General features: G+C 35.8%; 1 protein-coding gene across 1 annotated transcript in view; it reads right to left on the bottom strand.

Moving 5' to 3' along the window:
* Positions 1–6,443: 6,443 nt before the first annotated feature.
* Positions 6,444–24,182, bottom strand: part of LOC150105629 (endochitinase-like) — a 70,436-nt gene continuing 52,697 nt past the window's right edge. Inside the window, exons 7-9 of the mRNA XM_090394955.1 lie at positions 23,509–23,694; positions 16,133–16,255; positions 6,444–7,259 (exon numbers count right to left, since the gene is read on the bottom strand). Coding sequence (XP_090251081.1) covers positions 6,870–7,259; positions 16,133–16,255; positions 23,509–23,694 — 699 coding nt within the window. The 3' untranslated portion in view covers positions 6,444–6,869. The remainder of the gene's footprint in view (positions 7,260–16,132; positions 16,256–23,508; positions 23,695–24,182) is intronic.

Genomic DNA, 24,182 nt, shown 5'->3' with positions numbered 1-24,182 from the left:
TTTTCAGTTATTGAAATATATATAGGAAAGCGCCTCAGTAGCGCAATTGGAAGAACAATGGTACGTTGCGCCCTTCAATTAGAAAAGGCCTAAGTTCGATTCTCGTCATGACGGGAGGAATCTTTATATGGACTTTTTCAAAGGTGAGTTAGCCAATCTCATGCAGAGGTAGCAGGGTTTTTCATCCCGCATACAGAAAAATCGGCCCTTCAGAACATGCAATTTACAGACAAAAAAATACTAGCTGTGGTGGTAGTGGTTGTGGGCAGTAGATGGCGTTGATGTAGGTGATTGGTAGTAGAGGTTCTGTGTAGTAGTGGAGACGGAGAGTTGTACAGTAGGTGTCCTCCTGCAATGAGTCTTCGGACTCCTTGGAGGTGTCACGAATAATAATAATACTTTTTAAACAAAATGTGTCTCCAATGTCAACTGATTTCCATTGGGGCCACATCTGGTTGGTACGATTGCATTCCAACCAGATGGTTCAAATTTGCATTAAAGGTTTAAATTCAAACAGCTCGAACCATGCAGTTGGAAATTTCCACTAAATTTCAGAATCATTTGTATCTTAAATTGTAATGATTCTCAGCAATTGTTTCACCGCATGCATATCTACTGAATTTTCTGCACTTGTGAATCTAAAAAACAAATGTCACCCAAACAATTTCAGTCGTTGAAAGTTTATTTTTCACTTGGTCAGACTATAATAAATTTAGTTTAATCCTTTATCCAAGTGTGTGCAAACAAAGTTTGCGCCTGAAAGTATCTTCAGGACTGGGGTAAAGTGGTACAACACCGGGCAACTCTTTGCAAAGGTGGAGTAAGCTACCAACATTCCTATCTCAGTATCTCCCATAATGCAGAACATTATGGGAGATATTGAGTTAGCATTATGTTTTGCATTATAGGAGATACTGAGATAAGAGTGTTGGTAGCTTGCTCTGCCTTTGCAAGGAATTGCCTGGTGTTGTACCACTTTACCCCAGTCCTGAAGATACTGTCAGGTGCAAACTTTGTTTGCACACACTTGGATAAAGGATTAAACTAAATTTATTACAATTTCAGTCATCTCATTAAACTTTGTTTTATTATTGAAAATTTAAATTTCATAATTTTTGTTTATACTACATGTGGATTGGATTCGTATAACTAAAATGTATTTAATATTTTAAAAATTGTTTCACATGTTTGTAATTTATTATAATGTAAAATGTTAAATACTTTTACAAATATTAGTGTTTGAATAAAATATTATAGCTTCTCCTAAATTGCTTTTGCCTGAGAGGGGATTGTTGACAGGAAGTCTAATATTATGCTAACAGTGGTTCTGTCTACTAAATCAACATTCAATTTCAGACACTGAACTACAATATCATTTAACTCCCAATATCTTAATGGCATAAGCTTGTCCTAATTCAGCCACACAATTAACTATGACTACAGTTAGTGTTCACTTCCCAACTCATGTTTACATATGTTTTAAACTGGTATATAAGTGATGATAAAGCAAAAACTCTTAAAGTGTTTATTCAAGAATTTACAATTTATGTTTACAGCGAATTCTCCAAAATTGCTACCTTTCATCAGATATATAATGCAGCTTATCTGTGCATGTATCTTGCTACATTAGTTCAGTAGAGTTGGAATGCAAGCTGTATCCAAAATACAACTAAACAGTGAATGTCACATTTCCATCACTTCTGTCTGGTACACTAACTCTTTGATCTATCCACACACAAAAATCCAAAAGGTTTACACCTGGAGCAACAAATTATGGACCAGCATGACTGATCTACTGAGCAAGGAAACATTCATCAAAATGCATTTTCACTGCATAGGAAAAATGCAAGGAGCTCTGCTATTTAGTCAAAAGGTATGTCATTTGACATTAGTAACAGCAATTCATCTTGTAGAAAGTCTTTTTACTTGGTTATAATTTAAATTAAACTTGCCAAGAAATTATATTCTTGTTTAATCCTTTATTCAAGTGTAAGCAAACAAAATGTGTGCATGACACATCTTCGTGACTAGGCTACTTGTTATGTAAAGGCTAATGACTTCTCTGCTAAGGCAATTAATGTGAAGTTATTAGCCTCTACATATAAATAGCCCAGTTGTGAAGATGCTTCACATGTAAGTATAGAGCTTCCATAGCTCAGTCAGTATAGACAAAGCCTTTTGGTTGGAAAGACTTGGGTTCGATTCCCATCCATGACACGAGGAACCTTTATCTGGTCTCTTTTGACTAAAGGTGAGTTAGCCAGTCTCATATAGTGGTAGAGGGTTTTTTCACCTGGAAATGCAGGTTTTTCGTTCCTTAAAACAGGCAAACCAGCCACATGAACACACACACACGGATCTGCAGTCATAAAATACATACTTAATCTCTCATTAGGAGGGCTCAACCCATCCTAAGGGAGGAAAGGAGGAAACCCCCCACATGAAATAAATAAACATTTAAATATGACTTGGATAAAGGATTAAACAAGAATATAATTTCTTGTCGAGTTTAATTTAAGCAATTCATCTTGTAGAAATTGTAGATAAGTTACCTGTAAACCTTAAAAAATAAACTAATCAACTTTTTAAAAGAATACCACACCATATACTGACACTAAAGCAATGTTAAAAATTACTTTCCATAGTAGCATCAGGATTCCTGACTCTCCACATGAATTTTTAGTATTGTTGACCACTGTTGTAGGTGAATTTACTTTATCACAGAACATTATCATGATGTGATTGCAATAGAGCCAATTGCAAATTTCCTTCTGTTTTATGATCCCCAGATTAAAGGTTATGATTTTATATGTGGTACAGATACTTTCACGTAATATTTTACGTTATTATTATTATGATGATGATTCAGGACCTCCATGGATTCACAAGACTTGTGGAAGGCCTCCAAAAAAAAACACAGTCTGTCATACCACTCCTTCAACTTATTCACCATTCATGCTCTCACGACTCTATCAGGCACTGCATTCCACAGTTCAGCCACTCTCCATGCAAAGAAACACCATTCCTTACCCTCTTGCTCTCAACATCCTTTTGCATCTTCCAGGAATGTCCCCCCTTGTCCTTGCTCCTGTTCCTCCAAACAAAAGAACTCTCTCAGTGTCATCCATGTGATTACCTCTCAACAGTTCTTAATCATATCACCTCTCCTATCTACCAAACTTTGCAGTCCACATTCTCTTAGTCAATCCTCATAACTAACACTGTACAGTCCTGATATCATCTTTGTTATCTATGTACTGTTTCCAAGGTTAATTTATTCCCTTCAAATCCTGGGGAGCAAATTTGAGCACAATAGTCCAGGTGTGATCTGATCTGATCAGGGCTTTATACAATGGAATAACAATTCCTTATCTCTGCTGGTCAGTGTCCTCAGTATTGCAGCAGTCTTCTGGGTTACTTTCACCACCAAAGGTGGTGAAAGTAACCCAGAAGATTTTTCCCTGAATTTCAGGTTTCTGTCAGTCGTCACCCCCCCCCCCCAAGATCCCTTTCCTCTTCCATTTCCTCCAGCAGCGTATGCATCCCCCCCAATTGATGTATTCCAAACTTCAAGACTTTACATTTAGCTGAATTAAACTGACCCCCATTCATTTGCCCATCTGTCCAGTTTATTCAAATCCTCTTGCAGCTCTACCACATCTATTACTAATAACCCTTCCCAGATTCAGCTATCTGCAAACAACTGAATTTCCCCCCCAAAAAAAAATCTATTGGTATCATTAATATAAAGATTAAACAATAGAGGTCCCAGTACTGAGCCCCCTGTTGAACACCACTTGTAACCTTCTGCTTCCTTGATACTGCTGTCTGATAGGTATCAGACAGCCAATCCCTAATCCAATTCGCTAACCTGATATCCAAACCCATGTGCTTCAACTTAAATATCAGCTTATCATGTGGCATCCTCTCACATGCATTTATAAAATCCAAAAAGCAGAGTATGCCTTTCCCTCATCAACTGCTTTTGTCACTTTATTATAAAAGGCAATCATATTACTAAAACGAGCGCCTCTTAACAAATCCATGCTGACTCTTACAGATAACGTTACCTCATCTGCTCAATGCTGCATATGATCCCTCACTAATTTCTCCAAGATCTTAACAACTACTAATAAAATACAAACTGGTCTATAATTTGACACTTCCATTCTACTACCTCTAATGCAATGACACTATCTTCTACTCCTTTCCTGTGGCCAGACTCATTGAAAAGCCAGGTCAGTGGAGCTGTCAGTTCTTTAGCATATTCTCTTAAAACCCATCCAGTCCTATTGCTTTATTGACATTCAAAGTACTCAGTATTTGAAACATACTCTCTTCTTGCACTTCTAAACCTTGAAACTGCCACATCCCTCTGGTATTAAAAACTACTTCTCCAAGATGAAATATCCTAATAAAGTGTTCACTGAACAACACTGATCATTCCTCCTCCCACTGGCCACATAATAAAAGAATTCCTTAGGATTTTCTTTGGATCTCAGGGCTAATCTCTCTTAATATCCACTTTTGCTTTCCTTACCATACTAGTCATTCTTCTGGCTTGAGTCTGATATTCTTCATGCATGTTCTCTCTACCTCTTTCCTTATATCTCTTTCATAACTTTTTTTTTAACTGTTCCCATTTGATTATGTCATCCACTTTACACTAAATTGTGTTATATATATATATATATATATTTTTTTTTTTTTTTTCACTAGTGGTATACAACTTGCCATCACTACTAATAAATATTCCTTACCAGTTACCAAGCACTGATGATATCTTCCCTTCCAATTCCTCCATCCATGGAGCTTCTCTCCTTGACATACCTCCAAGATATTGTGAAATTTTATACACGAACATAACTGAGAGTTCGACTGTACCACTAATGTTTTCTCATTCATCATATACAACCACTGTACATGCTCAGAAGTCCATATGCTGGGAAATGTTTCATTCTTGCAATTTGTGAAACACGCTTATACACAGATTAGATTTGGATAACATTACTTGTATTCAGCATTAGAATATGGTGGCAAGGTTAATCATTTCACAAAACAGGCAAACCAGCCAGAACACATTCAGTTAACAGAATAGTATACTGGCCACATATCCTTAGTTGCTTCTTCCATTACCCCAAACGGCAGCAGCAATGCATGCTGTGAGAGAACAGTAACTAGTTGAGTAAGCATCTTTAAGCTTGTTTCAAGTTGTAGCTATGCAAACTGTAAATTTTGGAACACTTTTTCCAGGTACATGCATGCTTACTTTTTTTTTTACTACTGAAAAATTCAAGCTGCTAGCAGCTCTAACTATTCACTATTGGATCCATACTGACATGAAGGTTTTCTGCACATCTCCCCCCCCCCCCAAATACATATAAGTTCCCAAAGGTATGCATATTTTTCTCAGTAGGATTAGTCTGTATATACTGGCTTGCTAGTTCTCTAAACAGAAAGCAAATGCTTTTATGTTTCTGTAATCTGTTTGAATTTGCACTGTGGTTCTAGTGTATTATGCACAGGGCCGGCATTACCATTTAGGCAAACTAGGCAACCGCATAGGGCACAAGCCATGAAGGGGTGCAAAACTTTCAAAATTTTGCAAAATTGAAGGCAAGAAAAAATTAAAATTTGATTTTCATATATTATACATATTGTATATTACTTTGTATATTATTAATAAAGCATGCCAAAATAATTTTAATTTCTTATATTTAAAATTTCATTAAAAAAAATATCCAACTTGTGAAATAAGGGGCGCACTTGTAAACTTTGCCTAGGGCACAAAATAACCTGGCACCAACAGTGATTATGCATAAGCCACTAAATGGTTTTCCCCAATTTTCTCTATAGTTTTATTAAAGATCATTTTGTGTATCTGTGCATTAACACAGGCACAACCGTACGTCTGAAAGATTAATAATAGCTAATTTTTTTTTAAGTGCATATTTTAGTGTCTAGTAGCAATATTTGCAGTGAATTTTAGCACAAGTCAATGCACAAGCTTGATCTCTCATCCGATCTCCATAGAATTTTCCATCTTCTCAAAGAAGATTTTTAAGTAGATTACTGTTAGTTATGTGCCAAGTAGTTAACTAGTTTTATCCATTTGGTAAAACAGATTCATATCCAGGATATTTATTATGATAAGTTTACCAATTTATCTTAATATTGCTAGAAACCTGCAAGGGAAAAAAAAAATAGAGAAAAAAATAAAATAAATTAAAAAAATATATATATATTTCATGTAGTCTTGTGGCATTTCAACTGAGACACTTCTATATGAGGCCACAGGCTGTTTTTTCTATATATAATAATTGTAAACCCTTTTACATTGTGTTTTACATTGATATTTATTGTATTTCTAAAAACAATTATTTTGCAAGCAGAAAAAAAAAAAATTCTGCTTGGACATATTAAACACTACTTATGCATGGTTTTTATGAGCATTTTATTTATGTAATCATTGAACTGAAAAATATACATACTTTTGATTATTTGTATCAGAACAAATTTTCCCATTTTTTACAAGAGTATAAACAAAGTAAACAGATAATAATGTGATATAGAGGTATCAGTTCAATTTTCTTCCCTTAAGTTGAAATATAAATTATGAGGAATGTTGTGAATGACAGAGATTCTAAAATTTGCGTTAACAGATGGATGATAATGTTTTTGCATATCTGACAGAAAATGATAGAGAATATATTCATTCTAGGCCCTTCTCAGTCAATGGTACATATATTACAGCTTGGCCATCTTATCTTGAATATTTGGCTAACCACATATGGCACAATTGCTTTTTTTTGGCTTTACCACACTACTTAGGTGGGTGAGAATTTTATGTCAAGTCCTGAAATATAATGTTATGAACGCACTCTTCGACACTCTGGACGACGAACACTGTATTTTGATCTGCATTTGTTTTTCTTGATATCAAAAATACTCATTGGAGAACACATTTCTAATACCAACCATCCATCATAACATGCATAATATTTCTGGCAGTCTGTCTCATGTGGAAAATATTTTCCTTCACTGTTTGGCTCAGTACAGTCAATTTGGAAGGGAACAGGATAAGGAACAGTTGTATCTACACTATTATTAAAATCTAAATCGAATGAAACATGTCTATCAAGTTCTTCATTAATTGTTTTCAAGAGTAAATTAGGACTACCACAGATTCCTTTAAAGTCATCCATATCAATGGTCCAGATGAAGACACCTCCATATCCATTGTTCTTAATGAAATCCATCTAAGAATTTAAAAAAAAATACAATTTTATTAACTCCAGTTTCTGTTACTCTAGAAATTTATTTTTTATAGAGAGCTACTTCTTTTTAATTAAATAAACCTAATTTTTTTTATCTCAGCATGCAAAACAACAACAACAAAAAAAAAAAAACTGGAAATATCATTAGTTATCCTAACAGGTAAGTTGCAGTGAGCTAGTATTTAAATTTCATGTTTAAAAACAACACAGCTACTGATTTTTTTGAAAAAAAAATATTTTTATAGAAATATTCTAAACCTCTGCTAAGTAATAATTATATATATAACTAAGCATCACTGTACCAGTGGTCTATGTAAGTCAGATGTTACATTCAAAATAAATATAAAAATATTATCTTTATCATATATTTCTTCAGTGCTGGGTTTGTCTTTTTAATCCTACCAAAAAATAAAATTTATCGTGTAATTCTTCACAAAAAGTGATTTAATAACCAAGGTTTATGTTTATCGTGACAGTAAAACAAACTTGTTGACTAAAATTCTGCACAAGCTAACTAGCTTGTGCAGAATTTTAGTCAACAAGTTTGTTGTATTTCAAATATATTTATTTATATATTACTTTCTGAGAGAGAGAGAGAGAGAAAGAAACATTTATAGGTGTATTTTTTCAAACAATCTGTTTCTTTTAAACAATAATTAGTATAACTAATTTACCATTTCAAATGTAATCAAACATAATAAACATAAAAATGTTGTTGAAATCCTGCAGGATGATCTAAGAAGATTTAGTGTAGATAAAAGATAATTGCAGCCAATTTAGTGTGTCAAACTGTAAAATTATGCCATGCACTATGGGATGAAAAAGAAGTACAGACTAGGTGTTACATAAATACGTAGGCTGTTCAATAAGTTATAAGACTATATTTATACAGAAAACAGATTACCTTTAATCGTCATCATTTACATGGTCTTTTTCGAAGTAACTACCGTGATACGCGATGCATTTGCCCCAACGTTGCATCCACTTCTTAAACACATGTGAAAGTCCTTTTTTTTGAGAGTTCTTTCAAAACCATTCTGCAGCTTTTACATGCTTTGTTGCTTTCGAAATGGCGGCCTCTTAGTGGTTTCTTGAGCTGAGGAAACAGCTAGAAATCGCAGGGTGCGAGATCAGCACTGTATGGAGGATGTGGTAGGATATCTATGTTGTTGTTCTGCAAAACGTCCACTACACAACCAGCAATATGTGGACTTGCATTATCGTGGTGCAATAAGAAGCCATTCTTCAGTAATGGACGCTTCCTTTTGACGTGCTGTACCATTGTCCATAAAACATCCGCATAGCATGAGCCATTTACATTATTCCCGGGTTCTACAGCGTGTTGGTAAATAATGCCTTCGTAGTCAAAAAACATTATGGTCATAACTTTACCAGACGATTTTACAGTTTTTGCTTTCTTGAGGGTAGGCGAAGACGGATGCTTCCATTCACTGCTTTGTTGTTTCATTGTAGGGTCATAGTGATACAACCAAGCTTCATCTGCTATAATGATGCATTTTAAGAAGTTGTCACCTTCTTGTTCTGGTCTTTCTTTCCATTCTGTGCACACATCCACTCGATTCTGCATTTTCTCCAGTGTCAAGAGTTTGGGAATCCATCAGGCGCAAACACGTTTCAGTCCCAAATGTTCAGCCATGATTGAGTGAACACTTCCCACAGAAATATTCAGGACAACATGCAGCTGGCGTACTGTAATTCTGTGATCCTCCTTGATGATGATCGCTGCTGTGTTGATCATTGTCTCTGTGATGGACGTTGAAGGTCTTCCCTCACATTCAAGATCTTCCACATTTTGCCTTCCTTCCTTAAAAATTTTATGCCAGCGAAAAACACTTGCCCTCAACATTGCTTCATCGTGGAAAGCTTCGCATATCATGTTAAAAGTGTCCGATGCCGATTTTTGCAAATGCACACAAAATTTAATCGCATAATGCTGTTCCAAGGATGCTTCCATTTCGACAACTGGTTGCGGCTTGTAGGCATACCGAAACAAGCTTGCATTTAGTCACGTGACACTCTGGCACATCAGCCTGCCTGTATATGCCACTATCAACTTCTTTTGTTAATACAGACAGCAACGTTTCTTTATTACACAGAAATTAATATTCTGATGAGTGGTTTCGCGACAATGAAATTAGTCTTAATACTTATTGAACAGCCCTCGTATAATTGCATTGCAAGAAATAATTGATGAGACTAGGAAATTTAGGGGTGATGAACAAGAGAGTTCAAGTTCAGAGAACACATTGCAGAAGTGGTCAAGAGATCTTGAATGTTCAAATATATACTGACAAACAGGGATTAGGAAGTTATTTTCTCCAGTTTATATTATTTCACATTAAAAGTTAAGCTGAATTTTTTGACATTTAATTTGTCTTCTGTCACTATGCTGTTCTCTGCTGTTTTTCAAACAGACTCAAAATTTATTGCTACACACTGCATGATTTAAAATAAAGATAGTACTAGAACTATAACTGCTTTGCAACTACTGTACACAGCATAGATACAAGGATGATGGAACATTTGCTTTTAGGATATAAGAAACATTTGTAAGGGCTTTTTAAATGAAATAAGTTAGCTAGTCTTGTAAAAGTGAGAAGGTTGATGTGGCCATAACTCCAGCCAATCCCTGCACCTATTCTAATCCCTCTCCTCTTCCTCTGTATGAATTATGAGGTTTGGTTTCATGCTAGTAGTTCTGTCAGTTGGAGTAGGACTTTTCTGTGATATGAAGGATAAGTTTTTTTGTTATTATTTTTAAGTTTTACAAACTGTTTATGTTCAGTTTGAGTCCTTTTGTGCTTGATTTAGGTGAGAGCCTAAGCATAAATTGTATTTTAAAATTTATAAAGATAAATTGCCAGCCTGGTTGTCTGAGTGGTTAGCGTATCCGCTCTCCAGCCAAAAGGCTGCGGGTTTGAATCCCGCTGTGGGCATGGATGTTTGCGATTGTCTGTGAAAATACTAGTGGTAGTGGTGGTGGTAGATGGTGTTGGTGTATTGAGTGGTGCCCTCCCTACTCTACAACTAATAATAATAATAATAATAAAACTTATACCTTTCTAAATTTAAAACTTATTAGTAACAGTTGTAATATGGTACTGTGGTGAGAATAAGAACCCTGCTCTGAAGAACAAGAGCACTTTTTCAAGCCATTTCAGGTTTGATACTGGATAATGAAAATACTGCTGGAAAAATGGGGAGAAAAAGCAATAGGGCTGGGATTATAAGTGTTTTGTGAAAATAGGAGTGAAATAAGAAGAAACATCATGAAGTGAGCTCAGTGTGCAGGTTGTGCAAGAAGAATTACTAGTTTGTAGATGCACAGATTGATTTTGATATATCTATAAGTCCAAAGTTTTCTCAACAAAAGAATAATATGAATAATCAGGGAAACTGAAGCCACTGGAGTGTAAAAATTAAAAAAATTTTTGTGAAAGTACTGTTAAATGAGTGAATGTGAAAATGGGAATTATATAAAAAAGTGAGGGTGAAGGGATGATCCTCAGTGTAGTGGACCTGGATGTCGAGTGTTGATGAGGGTGACTGCAAGGTAAACTTTTTTTATTTATTTATTTTGATTTGACTTTTATGATGCAAAGACATGAAAGATCATACTGTGTCAGGACACAGGTTACAGCAGTACATATGGTAAATGGTTAGTAGGACAATCATAAACATCCATGCCCTTGTTGGGATTTGAACCCACAGTCTCTTGGCTGGAGAGCAAATACTCTAACCAGGTGGGCACAAGGTAAACCAGAGTGGATGAATGCTGAATAATAGCAGTTAATGATTTTAACCAAAAGGATAATAGATAATACATGGATATGAAAAGTTAGAGGACAAATTGTGGTGCCTGTTTACTAATTCCAGAATTATCAGGAACAAGAAAGAGGAGTTTATTGCTATAGTAGGTATATTTCAGCATTAATAAATAAGCAATATGTCCTCTAAACATAAACTCTCTGTCTATCAAAACCCCTAATTCTCTAGCTTTATCTATTTCCATTAAGTACAGTTCCATCAATGTGGTACACAGCTTGTAATCTATTTATTCCGATATGCATAATTTTTCATTTCTCCACATTAAACTGACATCCATTATCTTTTGCTCATACTGTGACAGTGTATTTAAATCATCCTGCAAGCTCTCCACATCACTTGATTAACAATTACTGTACCTAATTTTGAATCATCAGCAAACAACTGAATGTTTCCTTTCAGGTTATTTCCAATATCATTTATGTACAAATTAAACAGCAGTGGTCCCAGTACTGAACCTTGCAGCACACTCCTAGTCACTTGTTTTTGCCTTGATTCTGCCCCTCCATGATACCACTTTTTGATATCTGTCACCCTCTTATCCATCTCCATTTGTTCTAATTTGCACAACAGAGTTCCATGTGGTATTCTGTCAAATGTCTTTGCAAAATCCAGCATATTCATTGTGTAGCCATTTCCTTTATCCAACTCAGCTGTTACTCTATTATAAAAACTTAGTAAATTACTAAGGCATGACGGGCCCTTCACAAAGCCATGTTGTCCTTCATGCAGTATCATATTTTTATCCACCCATTCTTGAATTCTCTTTTTGATCAATTTTTCCAGTCATTTTACCACCATATCTGAGATATTGATTTGCCTATAATTTGCTACTGCAGTCTTAGAACCTCCCTTATGCAAGGAAATTATCATGACCTCTTTCCACTTCCTTAGACTCTACCAAGGCTGAGACTTAAAGAGTGTAGTCAGAGGCACTGCCAGTTCCCTTGCACATTCTCATAAAAACTGAGCTTGTAATCCCATCTAATCCCACAGCTGTATTTACATTGAGATTCTGCAATATCCTAAGAATCTCCAATTCATCCATCTCTGTTTCCACATTAGTGTCTGTCACATGTTAAAGCAGCAACCTCACTTGGATGATATATCCTTGCAAAGTGGTCACTCAGTAACTCAACTATTTTTCTGCTTCTGTCAACTCATGACCATCATCACTCATTAAAGTTAATCTTCCATGGTCATTCTTCCTTTTACTTGCCACACGACAAAGGAGCTCTTTGGGATTTCCTTTGGCCTGCTCAGCTCTTATCATATCATTTTGCTATCCTTGCCATGCTGTTCACCTTTCACCTTATATCCTTCACAGCATTTTCTTCTTTTGTAGATCACGCTTAATGATATAGCTCATCCATTAACTCCTACTTGATTAACCTTCCTTACTTTAGGTATATAATTTAATATTGCTTCCTCTAGATGACCCTTAACTATCTCCTATGCACCACTATCATTCTTACCCTGCAGTGTTTTATGACAAGGCACAGATTTAAGCTTCCTTCTAAGCTTGTCATAATCAACTGCCTTGTAGTTCCACATATATATTCCTCACGTCTTTCGATCTCCCAAATCAAGACTGCATGGTCACTTTCACCAATAGGAGAAAATGTGCCCACCTTGGTTATGGATAGCTGTTTCTGTTCCTGTAACTAGGTCCAATACTCTTACTAGCCTAGTTCCCTTCATTGCATGCTGCCTCAAGTAATTATCTCTCAGTAGGTGTATAAATTCCATTTCCTTCCTGCCACATGATCTTTCTTCCTTGCATTCTATATCTCCATCGTCAAAGTCCCCTCCCCCATAGAATTCACTCAAACTGCATCCGTTGTAATAATTTGTCAATGCATGGCTTCCAGATTATCCATGGGAACTACCTGTCCTATAGCAACAACGAACTATATATTTTGTCTTACTGGCCTTAATCTCCCACCCAACTGCTTCAAATGAACAGCCATCCTCCCTCCTATCTCCTATTCTTTTTGGCTGCTATCATCAGCAGTATCCCCCCCCCCCATCCTATCTTCTTTATCTTTCCTGAAAATACTAAACTCTTCATATTCTATCCATATAACTACACCATCTCTGTAAGCCAAGTCTCACTAAGGCCTATAACTTTCGGTGAGGTTGCATCTTTTATTTTTAGCATTGGTTAGTTGCACTAACCAATGCTAAAAACTCCTCCCTGTTTTTCCTGATACTTCCAGCATTAGTATATAGAAACTGCAGCATCCCTTTAGGTCCCCTCCCACCTTCACTTCCTGAATTGATAAACCTATTCATTATTTTTGCTTGAGAGACTAGATTCTGCACTTGGTCATTCTCACACTCACTTACCTTGTGGGTACCTTCACACAAACTCACCTGCTTGCACCCTAATTTTATAAGTAGGGTGTGAACAGGGGGTGTGAGAAGCAGTTTTTTTTTTTGCATTCAGAATTGTGAATAATTGGAATGGGTGGCCTGAGAGGGTGGTCTACAGAGAATTTGATTGTGTTTAGGGCACGGTATGATGAGCTGTGTGTATGACGAAAGGACTTCCTAGATGAGTCTTTGACTCCATGGGATCTTGGGATATAAGTGTTTAAGGTTTCCTGAATTTGTGCTTCAGCCTGCTCGGTGAACAAAGCTATCTCTAGACACACACACCAAAACCATTTTGATGCTATCCATCAGCATTAGAGAAATCTTTCTTTTTATCAAACACAGACCACAAATCCTACCTCATTCCTTCTGCACAACCTACATATTGATTCATTAGCTATCAACGTCCTCCTCCTCAGTTCGCCTCTATCATAACCAGGCAGGAGACTTACAATCTTCAGTTTTGCCTCTTCTAACAGCTCTCCCTCATAGACTACTTCTTGCCTCTCAAATCATTTGTGTCAACCAAGACAATCAGTATCTTCACCTTACCTTTTTGCATTCCATATTGATGAGATTTTTGTTTGGCTGATGCTCTTAGAATGCAAGCTTCCCAAATTTGGGGAAGTCTCATGCTCTCAATTTGTTGAAGTTTAGAAAGTTTTTCAGAGCTGAGGTGGATTCAAGAAATAGTATTTCGTACTTATACTTGCTGTAGTGGCGTTTTTCCAGCATATCCTGTGGTGGGTGTATTGGTGGAACCGGATGTAGTCCTTGTGTTCAGATATCCTAAAATTGGATGTTCTGCCTGTTTAGCCATAGTAGGACAGTTTGCAACTGCAAGGGACCATGGTATACCCCAGGCCAGTCTTTGGAGCAGATAAGAAATGCCAATTTCTTAGTAGTTTGTAACTAGTCATGAGGTCATATTTCCTTAGGATTTTTGTTAATTTTTCAGATATACCTGAAATATATGGAATGGTGATAGATTTAGAGTAATCTCTGCTTTGAAGGGGAGTGAGAGGGTTATGGTTACCTGGGTTTAATATTTTTTTGGGAGGTTGTAGCCATTGGCTAAGAAGGTGTTAAGGAGATGGTCTAGTTCAGTGATTATGGCATTGTTATCTGAACTGATTAATTTTGCCCTGTTATATAGGGTTTTTATAATCCCATATTGTTGGGGGGGGGTGACTGCTGGTGAATGTATCTGCCTGTATGTGTAGGTTTTCTGTAAACAGAGAAAGCCAGGGATCTATCAGGTTGGCATATAATCAGAGTGTCTAGGAAAGGGAGACTGTTGCTTTCCTTTTTCAAGGTAAAATGGATCTTGGGGTGTTGACTGTTTAAGTGGGTTAAGAAATTGTGGAGTGTATCCAGGCCATGTGACCAAATAGCAAACACATCATCCATGTAGTGTAGCCAAACAGTGGGTTTTTGTGGGACAGAGTTTAAGGCTTTTCTTCAAGGGTCTCCATAAAGAAGTTGGCCAGGGTGGAGAGAGTGGAGAACCCATGGCTGCCCCCTTTTTTTTTGTAGGACTTTTCTTTCCAAATGAAATAGCCTGAGTTCATGGTGAACTGAAATAGGGCTAAGATATCGGGAGGAAATTTGGCTTGAATGAGGTCCAAGGTATCTTTGAGTGTGACACTGGTGAATAAGGAGGAAACATTAAAACACAATCATCGTATATTGGAGTGAGAGGTTTTCTATACTGTCTTTAAAGCAGGCTGAGTTTTTTATGTGTGAAGGTGTGTTGCCAGTAAATTGTATGAGTACTTGCTAATTTGTCTTCAGCCTCATTTGCTTAGTGTTAGTGCTTGCGTGCACGTATCACTGTTTTGTGATCCCTGAAGATTGCAATGTAACATTGCCGTAATATAGGAAGGTATTGATTGATTAAAGTTTTTAATTAATATTCTAGTATTCTGTATAATGCCCCATTCATACCACACAATGTTTTGAAGAGCTTTTCGTTTGGTACCTTATGCTCATGATTTCTCAACTGTTTGTCTTAAAGTAACAATCTGATCTTGACAATCCCAGTTTGGTCTGAACTCTACACTTAGCTGCATTTAATGCTTCAAATCCTGCAGGCTATGTCTTGCTTGAATATCCCTAATAAATAAAAGCAGTATACTCATTTGAGTTCCCCTCCCCTAAACATTTTCAAGCATTTGTATAAGGGTATATGGTACAAAGCAAGTGGGAGATCCTCTGCTGACTAATAGTTGTGGAATCAATACTGGCAGCTATTTATTATGTAAGAGGTTTCCAGATAGCATAGGAGTTGATTGACTGTTAATGATTTTCTGTGTTACTGTGGAAAGAATTGAAGTGAGAAAAATTAGATGATAAAGATTTGTCGCCCTTCTTAGGAATGCATGAACATGGGCTAATTAGTGTTGCTTATCCGGAATGAGAGGAGGACAATTATCAGTATAATCAGTGGTGTCCAATGACTCTGAATACTTAAGTTTGAATACTTTGTTTCAAAATAAAGGAGAGAACATAGCTGTTTAATATATTCAGAATGCAAGATATTAAAATGATAATGGTTAATTAAAGTACTATTTATTTAAATGAAGAAAGATTTTGAGTGTGAATTTTGTATGAAAATATTTTCTTCTCCTCACCTTATGTTGTAAACTAATGTTGTCCTCATATCCAACCCACTTATTAGCAAATGAAGCATATGGAATTTTAGTACCGTCATCAAACCGTCTTGTCCAGTTACCAGTTTGCACTGCAGGACATATCTAAAAGTATAAAAATATATTAATGTGCATATACTAAGATGTTTAAATCTCCAAAAAAAAAATAATAAAGTATAGACAGGCCTTAGTTATCTGAGGTGATACATTTTTCAATTGGGCAATAGATAATGCTGTGTTCCAGCAGGAACAATCAGTGTTATAAAAGGTGCCCCTATAGATTTTATGGGTTCCTTAAGCAGAACCTAATACCTTAATATAATCTTTGCATGCATAGCATTAAACACTTAAATTTTTTCAAAACCCGGACCTTGTTTTGAGAACCGTGAATACTGCTGAGTACTAGTTAGCAGTAATGGTCTAATACTCAACTAATTTGGATATTGGACTGATCATTTTATTTCATTTTTTTTTATTATTTCGTCTTAAGTATCATAAGAAATCATCAGTACAGTTATTAAACAACAATAAGAATTACATTAAAAAAAAACACATTTGTGCACATGCTTATATTGAAATCCCTCTATGTATACAGTAGCATGTTTGAGATTAAAAACTATCGGATTGTAATTAAATTAAATTAAAATATAACTGATAAATTTATTTTATACAATTGAAGATAATTTCCCAGACTTTTGGGATAGTGAGACAGTTGTTACAGTTAAGATTGGGTTTGTGACGTAAGGCTTCAGCACTTTCTTTATACAAATACTCATGTTCGTATATGGATCTATGTGTAGTAGTTTGGTCTTTTGACATTGGATCCTGTGGTTAGCGTTTTCAACTCCATGTTGTGCGAGGCCAGATTTGTGAGGTTTGATAAGGCTGATGTGGCCTTGATGTTCATTTATTTACAGATCTTCCTGTTTGTCCATAGTAAGACAAGTTACAAGAATATGGCACTTTACAAGAATATATCAGGTAGAATCAATGGTGAGAGTTTGGTTGATTGGTTTATAGGTAGCAGCGAGTTTGTATTTCTTCATAATTTTTGACAAACATTCAGAGATGCCTTTGATATATGGTATAAGAGTCCTATAGGCTTCTTCAAAATATCACTGGAACAAACTGGGAGCAGTCAGTGACCACAGCAGTGAATCTAAAAAAACAGTTTGTTACAAATCATTGGTGAATATTTTTCAACATTAACCAACTGGATTCTGTAGATCTAATGGTTGTAATTGTGAAACGTTAGATAATGAGAACTGCTGTATACATTAGTTTATTTTTGTAGAAGAAATGCCAATTTTCATTTGCTTCATTGCACTTTAGAGATGTGCTGTACCAAACAAACTCATGAGCTTGTGTGTTTAAATAACTTACCACGTAAAAGTAAATTCGATGCTATAAATGTGCGAAACTCGTACTTGCAAAATGATTAATTTTTATTATTGCATTATTGTTTGTGATATTAAGAAACAGACTAAATTGTTTTCTATCATATTATTACAGTCTGTTTTCTGAGAGACATTTCCACAATATCAAATTGGGAGATGTCCAATCAAGATTCTTCTATAAATCGGTTATCACATTTATGGAATTTTGTTGGGGAAGAAATATTACATCAGAGAACATACAAGAATACCATACAAAGCTATATAATTTTTGATTCTTCAAAAGAAAACAGAAGTTGATGACAGAGTCTTTGAACACTTAATTCATATTAAGTGTTAGCCCAGTTTCATACTGGGCTACCAAATTGCACTGCTTAATTGGAGGCCTGAAGTGGCTTGAAAAAAGTTTCATGTTTGGTCTCTAGATCAAGGTTTCCAGATTATCTAGCCCTTAGCCTGTCTGCAGGCTAAGAGCTAGATAATCTGAACAGCAAGATTATCGATGTACAAGAGGACAGCAGCTCTTTGAAGGTGAAATTCATATAAAAAAACAAGGTATTCTCTAATCCAGGGGTCGCCAAACTTTTTTGACCATCTACCCCTTCAAGAGTTTCTTGACTTTTTATCGACCCCCTCTATTTTACTATTATGTATTTTCAATATTACCTAATATGTATGTTGATGAATTTTAGAACATTAATGCTCACTTGTATGTCGATGCGCAAAAATGAGACTGGGTTCGAATACATGTAAGTATAAGTAAATAAGCAACTGCACATGTGTTGCAATCTCGCACCTGCAGGGCGGGAACTACCAACATCCGTTTGTTGGTAAATACGTCATTTTGGCCTACTTGATTGGCCTCTGTAACTATTTTCATGACCTTGCTCCATCTTGCAGATCCTATTCATGTCAGTATACTGATACCTCTATAGTTTTTAGGGTCATCTCTATTACCTTTCTTAAAGATAGGAATCACAATTGCTTTTTTCCATTCTATTGGGGGGATACCAGTTGAGTAAATTTTATTTAAAAATAATAAGAGTCTTTCTTTGAATCTTGTTCCTGCATATTTATATAGTTCTGAACCTAGCTTATCTTCTCCAGGTGATTTTCTGTTGCACAGCTGTCAGTGTGTGGCTAGCAGGTAACCGAGAAGAAACAAATATTGATAAAACTGCGTTAATATCTGAATATTGCACTGACTACAACTACAGAGTCCAACATGAAATAGACAGAACATCAGTGGGAACACATAGTTGCTTCAAAACATTGAGTTAGGGTACAGTCAAGATGGCCCTCTTCATCAGTGGAGTTATTAATGAAAAATGGAAAAGTCGAACACAATTTTCCAACTTTCCAACAGAAATATAAAGTGTTCGACATGATGCTCTGAAGCATTTATTATGGCTAAAGGCGAGACAACACGTTATTAATTTCTTTCCATAAACACATTTTTGGTTCTAACACGTATACAAATACCCAAAAGTGAATATGTGGCTCGCACTTCCAAACCTAAAGCACTAGGCCGATTTTCCTCTTCATAAAAATCGGTATCAGACAAAAATAATTGATATTATTTTTATATGTGAGAAAATTATGCTCACTGTTCCCACGATTCACTCTTAATTGCATTGTCATTCAGGATGGAGGTAATCCAAGTTAACCGAATTAAATACTACCCGTACAATGATGTCTTATATTTTTCTATCAGCCCCTGAGCCTGAATTGACCCCCTTACAATGTCATTAATTCCAGAGATCTGGAATGTTGGATAACAAGATTTCATAAAATAAAAAGCCAAAGGGCTATTTTTTCTGGCGAAGTTAATTAAATTAAAAAAAAAAAAAAAAAAATCAGCTAACGCCTTTTTATTCCCGTATATGGGAGTAGGTGAGGCCATTTAGCCCTATCTAACTTTTGGAGACTGAGTGGGCAGTTCAATCTCCACTGGTACCAATCAGAGATAGATGGCCCAAGGCTATCACTAATTAAGCGGTACACAGTGAAGAGAGACAGCTCAAATGTGCCGCCATCTCGTGGTCCCTAACCCTAACACAATATATTTAATGTCTGGAATAATGTGGCTTCTACGGTCGATTTTCTTGAGTTTACGGGAGGAAAAACCTGCTTGCCTGTGCCAGAGATCGACTAACTTGGGAACCGGTCGAAAAAAGGCTTAGAAAAATTTCCTCTAGCCGCCGACTAGACTCGAAACCAAGTCTTCCTTCGTGCGGCCAAGTGCCGTGGTGTGCAAACGCCACATCCACTGAGCTACACAGGCTCTTTTTTATTTTTAAAAATCAGCTAATGCCTTTTTATTCCCGTATACGGGAGTAGGCGAGGCCATTTAGCCCTATCTAATTTTTGGAGACTGAGTGGGCAGTTCAATCTCCACTTAATTAAATTAAGTTAATTAAATTAAGTTAATTAAATTAGGTAATTTAATGAGTTAATTAATTAAATTAAGTTAATTAAATTAGTTAATTTAATAAGTTAATTAAATGGGGATAAAAATCCCTTATTATTTTACAGCCAGTATGTGAAATTCTGAGATCGAAAACTACAATCTAAGAGTTTCGTGCCGAAGAACTATCTGCAAATCCAAGTGTAAGTAAACACCTGGTAGTACAACACCAAGGCAACTCGAAGCAAAGGTTGAGCAAGCTCCCTCACTATCCTTGATATTTTCTCATAATGTAAAACACGGCTCCTAGGAGATGTAATACTGCCTTACATTATGAGGAGAGGTCACTACCCAGACCGGTTTCGACCTTTTTTCAGGTCTCATCAGTCTCATTCGAAACTCTTAGATCGTAGTTTTCAACCTCAGAGTTTCGCATACTGGCTGTAAAATAATAAGGGATTTTTATCCTCTTAATTTAATTAACTTCGCCAGAAAAAAATAGCCAATTGGCTTTTTCTCTTAGTTATAATATATGGGCACACCTTTCTGGCATTCATATAGTGAAGGTATGTAAGTTCTTTTCACTTGAACTGAGTGATAACTTTGTGAGGAGGCATCATCCAAACAGATGATGCCTCCTCACAAAGTGATCACTCAGTAATTCAAATGTTTCTTCTGCTTCTATCTCCTTCCTACCATCTACATTTTAAAGTTATCCTTCCATAATCATTCTTCCTTTTTCTCATAACACAGTGAAAGAATTCTAGAATTTCATCTGGCTTCAGGTAACAATATAAATTCTTGTCAAGTATAATATAATTTGTAACCAACCAAAAAAAAAAACTTTCTGTAACTACCTGTGATATGGAATATTTTAATAATTTACTGATAAACCATTTTACTACTTATATATGGAGAATATATCTTTTTGCATTGACTTAATATTGGGATCTTCCTACATCTAGTTCCTATTGATGAGACCTCAAAAGGTCGAAACAAGTCTGGGTAGTGATCCTTTCCATAATGCATACAGATGTATATGTCCAAAATGAGATGTGCTTTGCATTATGGGATGGATACTAAGGCAACTGATGTGAAGTCAACAGCCTCTATATACAAGTAGACTAGTTGTGAAGTACTTCAACTATAATTTAAGATGTATAGAAATTTTTCAATTCATGATAGGAGTGGAGAGAATAAGGAGACATCCTTGGAGTAAAAGTGGTATGGTTAGCAAGGACACAAAGACTAGATTTTTTTGTTTGCAGAGTCATGAGTGGAATGAATTATCAAAGGTGGTAATGTTAGATCTTGAATAAGGACCTTTCATCAAAAGGATCATTCAAGATTTAACAAGAATACAATAATAACCAAGAAATACTTGTACTGTTAGTAAAGAAACAAATTGTTAATAGAGAACATAATTGAATTACCTTAAAGTGAAGTACAAAAAAAAGGAGGAATTTGTCTGTCTAAATAGAAATATTGTTGTTTGAAAACACTAGTAAGAAAAAAATATTACATGCAAAATGTATGTCAATGCAAACAAAAGTCCAAAGGTTGCATGTGAGTTACTCACGATAAGCGTAATGCCCAAAGCAAAGGCATTCGTGGAAAACAAATTGAACTCGCGCTCCCTGAAAAGAGCGCTCTTGAGGAGTTCTGACTAAACAACTTAAGGACCAATAGGAAGGTGCTGTGAGAAAACTTCTGCAACGAAAAGAGGGTGCAACAAGGTATAATAAATGCAGGTTCGCGTGGGTTTTGCGCCCCGCTTTTTCTGTTCCTGTTTTCATTCGGACCCACAATGACGACCCGCAGAAGGGAATTCTATGGCATTGGATGGCAAGTTTCTCTCCGTTGCTGACTGGCGAATATCGGGTGAGCTGTACGCGAGATGATGGCGTCCACCGACTCGGGCCATCGGTAGAAGTGATGAGACAACGGAAGGTTCCTCCAGGGAGATGGGCAGTCAGACAATAGTGACCAGCGAGACAAGCATTGCCCAGCAGAGTGCAGAAAATGGTTGTATGTGACGAGGGAAGCGACCTCCACGTGAATGCAACCCACTGAAGCAGTATAGTATCTAATAATAAAGGATGGATAAAGGGGGACACGGTAACCTCATGCGGCGGTGGTAATGTACAGAATTCTCTTATTTTATTAACAATTAGCATTAGAGGAAAAGGGTGAATCAATTTCTAGTTGGAAGAAAAATGGACAATTGCCTAGAGAACGTTTTGAATGACTTACATGCATTGTAACTTGTTAGCTCCATTGGACTGGTAATCGGAGGACTTAAGTTCTTGTGTGAGACCTAATTAATGTGGTGGGGTCTGTGTTAGCATTTGAAGTTAAAATTGTAAACTTGTATTTTCCCATGCTAAGTGTGTTTTAATTGACCAGAGGATATGAGTTATATGTTCATTAACTAAAGTGTTCATTTATGATTGTCAGTTGATTTAGTATAGGTATTGTGATAAGCTTTTGATATGTTTAAAACTAATTGTAAACTCATTAGATCTTTAATAAAGATGTTTTACTATGTAAGCCTGAGTTTTTCTTGAGTATGAGACTAATTTACCACTCATAAAAGTTTGAACCTATGCATAAGGGGAAGGTATAGAATAATTAGAATGGATAGGGCCATGACTGCAAACTGGGATCTGGGAAAGTTTCTCTGAGCAAGAATTCTTCTGTACCAGGACTCTGACTGGCGCAGCTGAAACAAACAAATTTGTCAGAGTTGGAAAAGGAGACAGGCCCCAGAGAGATAGACTGGAGATCTCATTCTTAGTTGGCACAAGAGGGGATAATAGTAACGTAGATTTAAAGAAAAACCACAATGTAACAGTAGTCATAAGTGCACTTTCAGCAAATGAGTTTAAGAAAGTGGTCTGATAAGCATTGTTTATGTGAATAATGCTTAGGTGGGTCTTCCATAATCAGTCTTCATAATTCCATTGAAAAACTTGAATGATAATAACTTGTCTTTGGCACTTCTTTGTCCTATTATATGAAGAGATATTGCAGCTAAAATACCTGCTTTACAATCAACATGGCCAACAGCTCACTACAAGCTCTCTTCTGTTCTCAATCCTGAGCTGTGATCCATCCTTTCTAACATTTATGTTGTTTCTGCAAAAAATTCAAGAACTAAGCAATGGCTGAAGATAAATTAAAGATGCCTAGAAATTATATTCTTGGTTTCATCCTTTGGATGTAAGTGGGAGCAGACCCAGAAGAGATACCAAGGTTGAAGTAATGTAGAAGTCATATATTTCCCATATACAAGTAATCAAAAGGTGTCACGTCTCATTACTAAAATACTCTGGATTAGAGATAGATGTTGAAAGTTTATTCACTTGGTTAAACTATAAATTAAATTAGTCAAAAGAAAGAAGATACTTAATGTGTCAACTTTTTTTTTTTTTGCTTACACTTGGATAAAGGATGAAACCAAGAATATAATTTCAAGTGATATAAGATATACTTTAAAATAGCATGTTTGTATTTTAAAAAATGCATTCGTTACATGCTTAAAAACCAATTTTTACCTCATAATATGCCATATTCCGTCTAATTGCTGTATATGGTCCCATAGGACCTCCACCAACAACAGGTGAAAGAATAGTACTTTGATTGGCATCTTTCAGGTTATGTGTGTATCCATAAAATGGAACTCCAACTATTATTTGAGAACGAGGAAGGCCAAGGCTCTCTAGATGGCGCAACTGGTCTCTCTGAATATGAAAGAGAAAAATTGTTTAGGAGAATGAGAAGTAAAATATTTCAACAATTTATTTTTCTCTAAATGAATTAAAAATTAATGGAAAAATTTAAGCGAAACTGAAATACTTTAAAATTATTAGAAAAGCATTAAAACCGCTTTCAAGTAATTGCTTTGATAAAAAATTTTGGTTCTAGACATACTAACCTTAATTTTGTTAATAATATATATCTGGGTATATTATAGCTGTAATCTCAAGAGTATGAAAGTAAATAAGAGTATTTACATTACTCATATATAAACACTCTGTCAGTTTGATAGGCAGCATTTATTTAAGACACTATCAGTTTTTATTATTATTATAGAATTGTGAAAAAAGATTTCAGTAGGTCTAATAGACTAACACATTTCATATGTAATCAGCTGGTCAGGGGGAACTAGATGGAACTTTGCCACGTGTTTTAAAGGAATGTGCTGTGGAACTGATTATGCATTAACCTG

The sequence above is a fragment of the Typopeltis vanoorti genome, chromosome 6, assembly GCF_054136105.1.
Source record: "Typopeltis vanoorti isolate ZY-2024b chromosome 6, IOZ_Tvanoo_1.0, whole genome shotgun sequence".
Classification (NCBI taxonomy): domain Eukaryota; kingdom Metazoa; phylum Arthropoda; class Arachnida; order Uropygi; family Thelyphonidae; genus Typopeltis; species Typopeltis vanoorti.
This window is presented reverse-complemented; position numbering and strand designations above follow the sequence as displayed.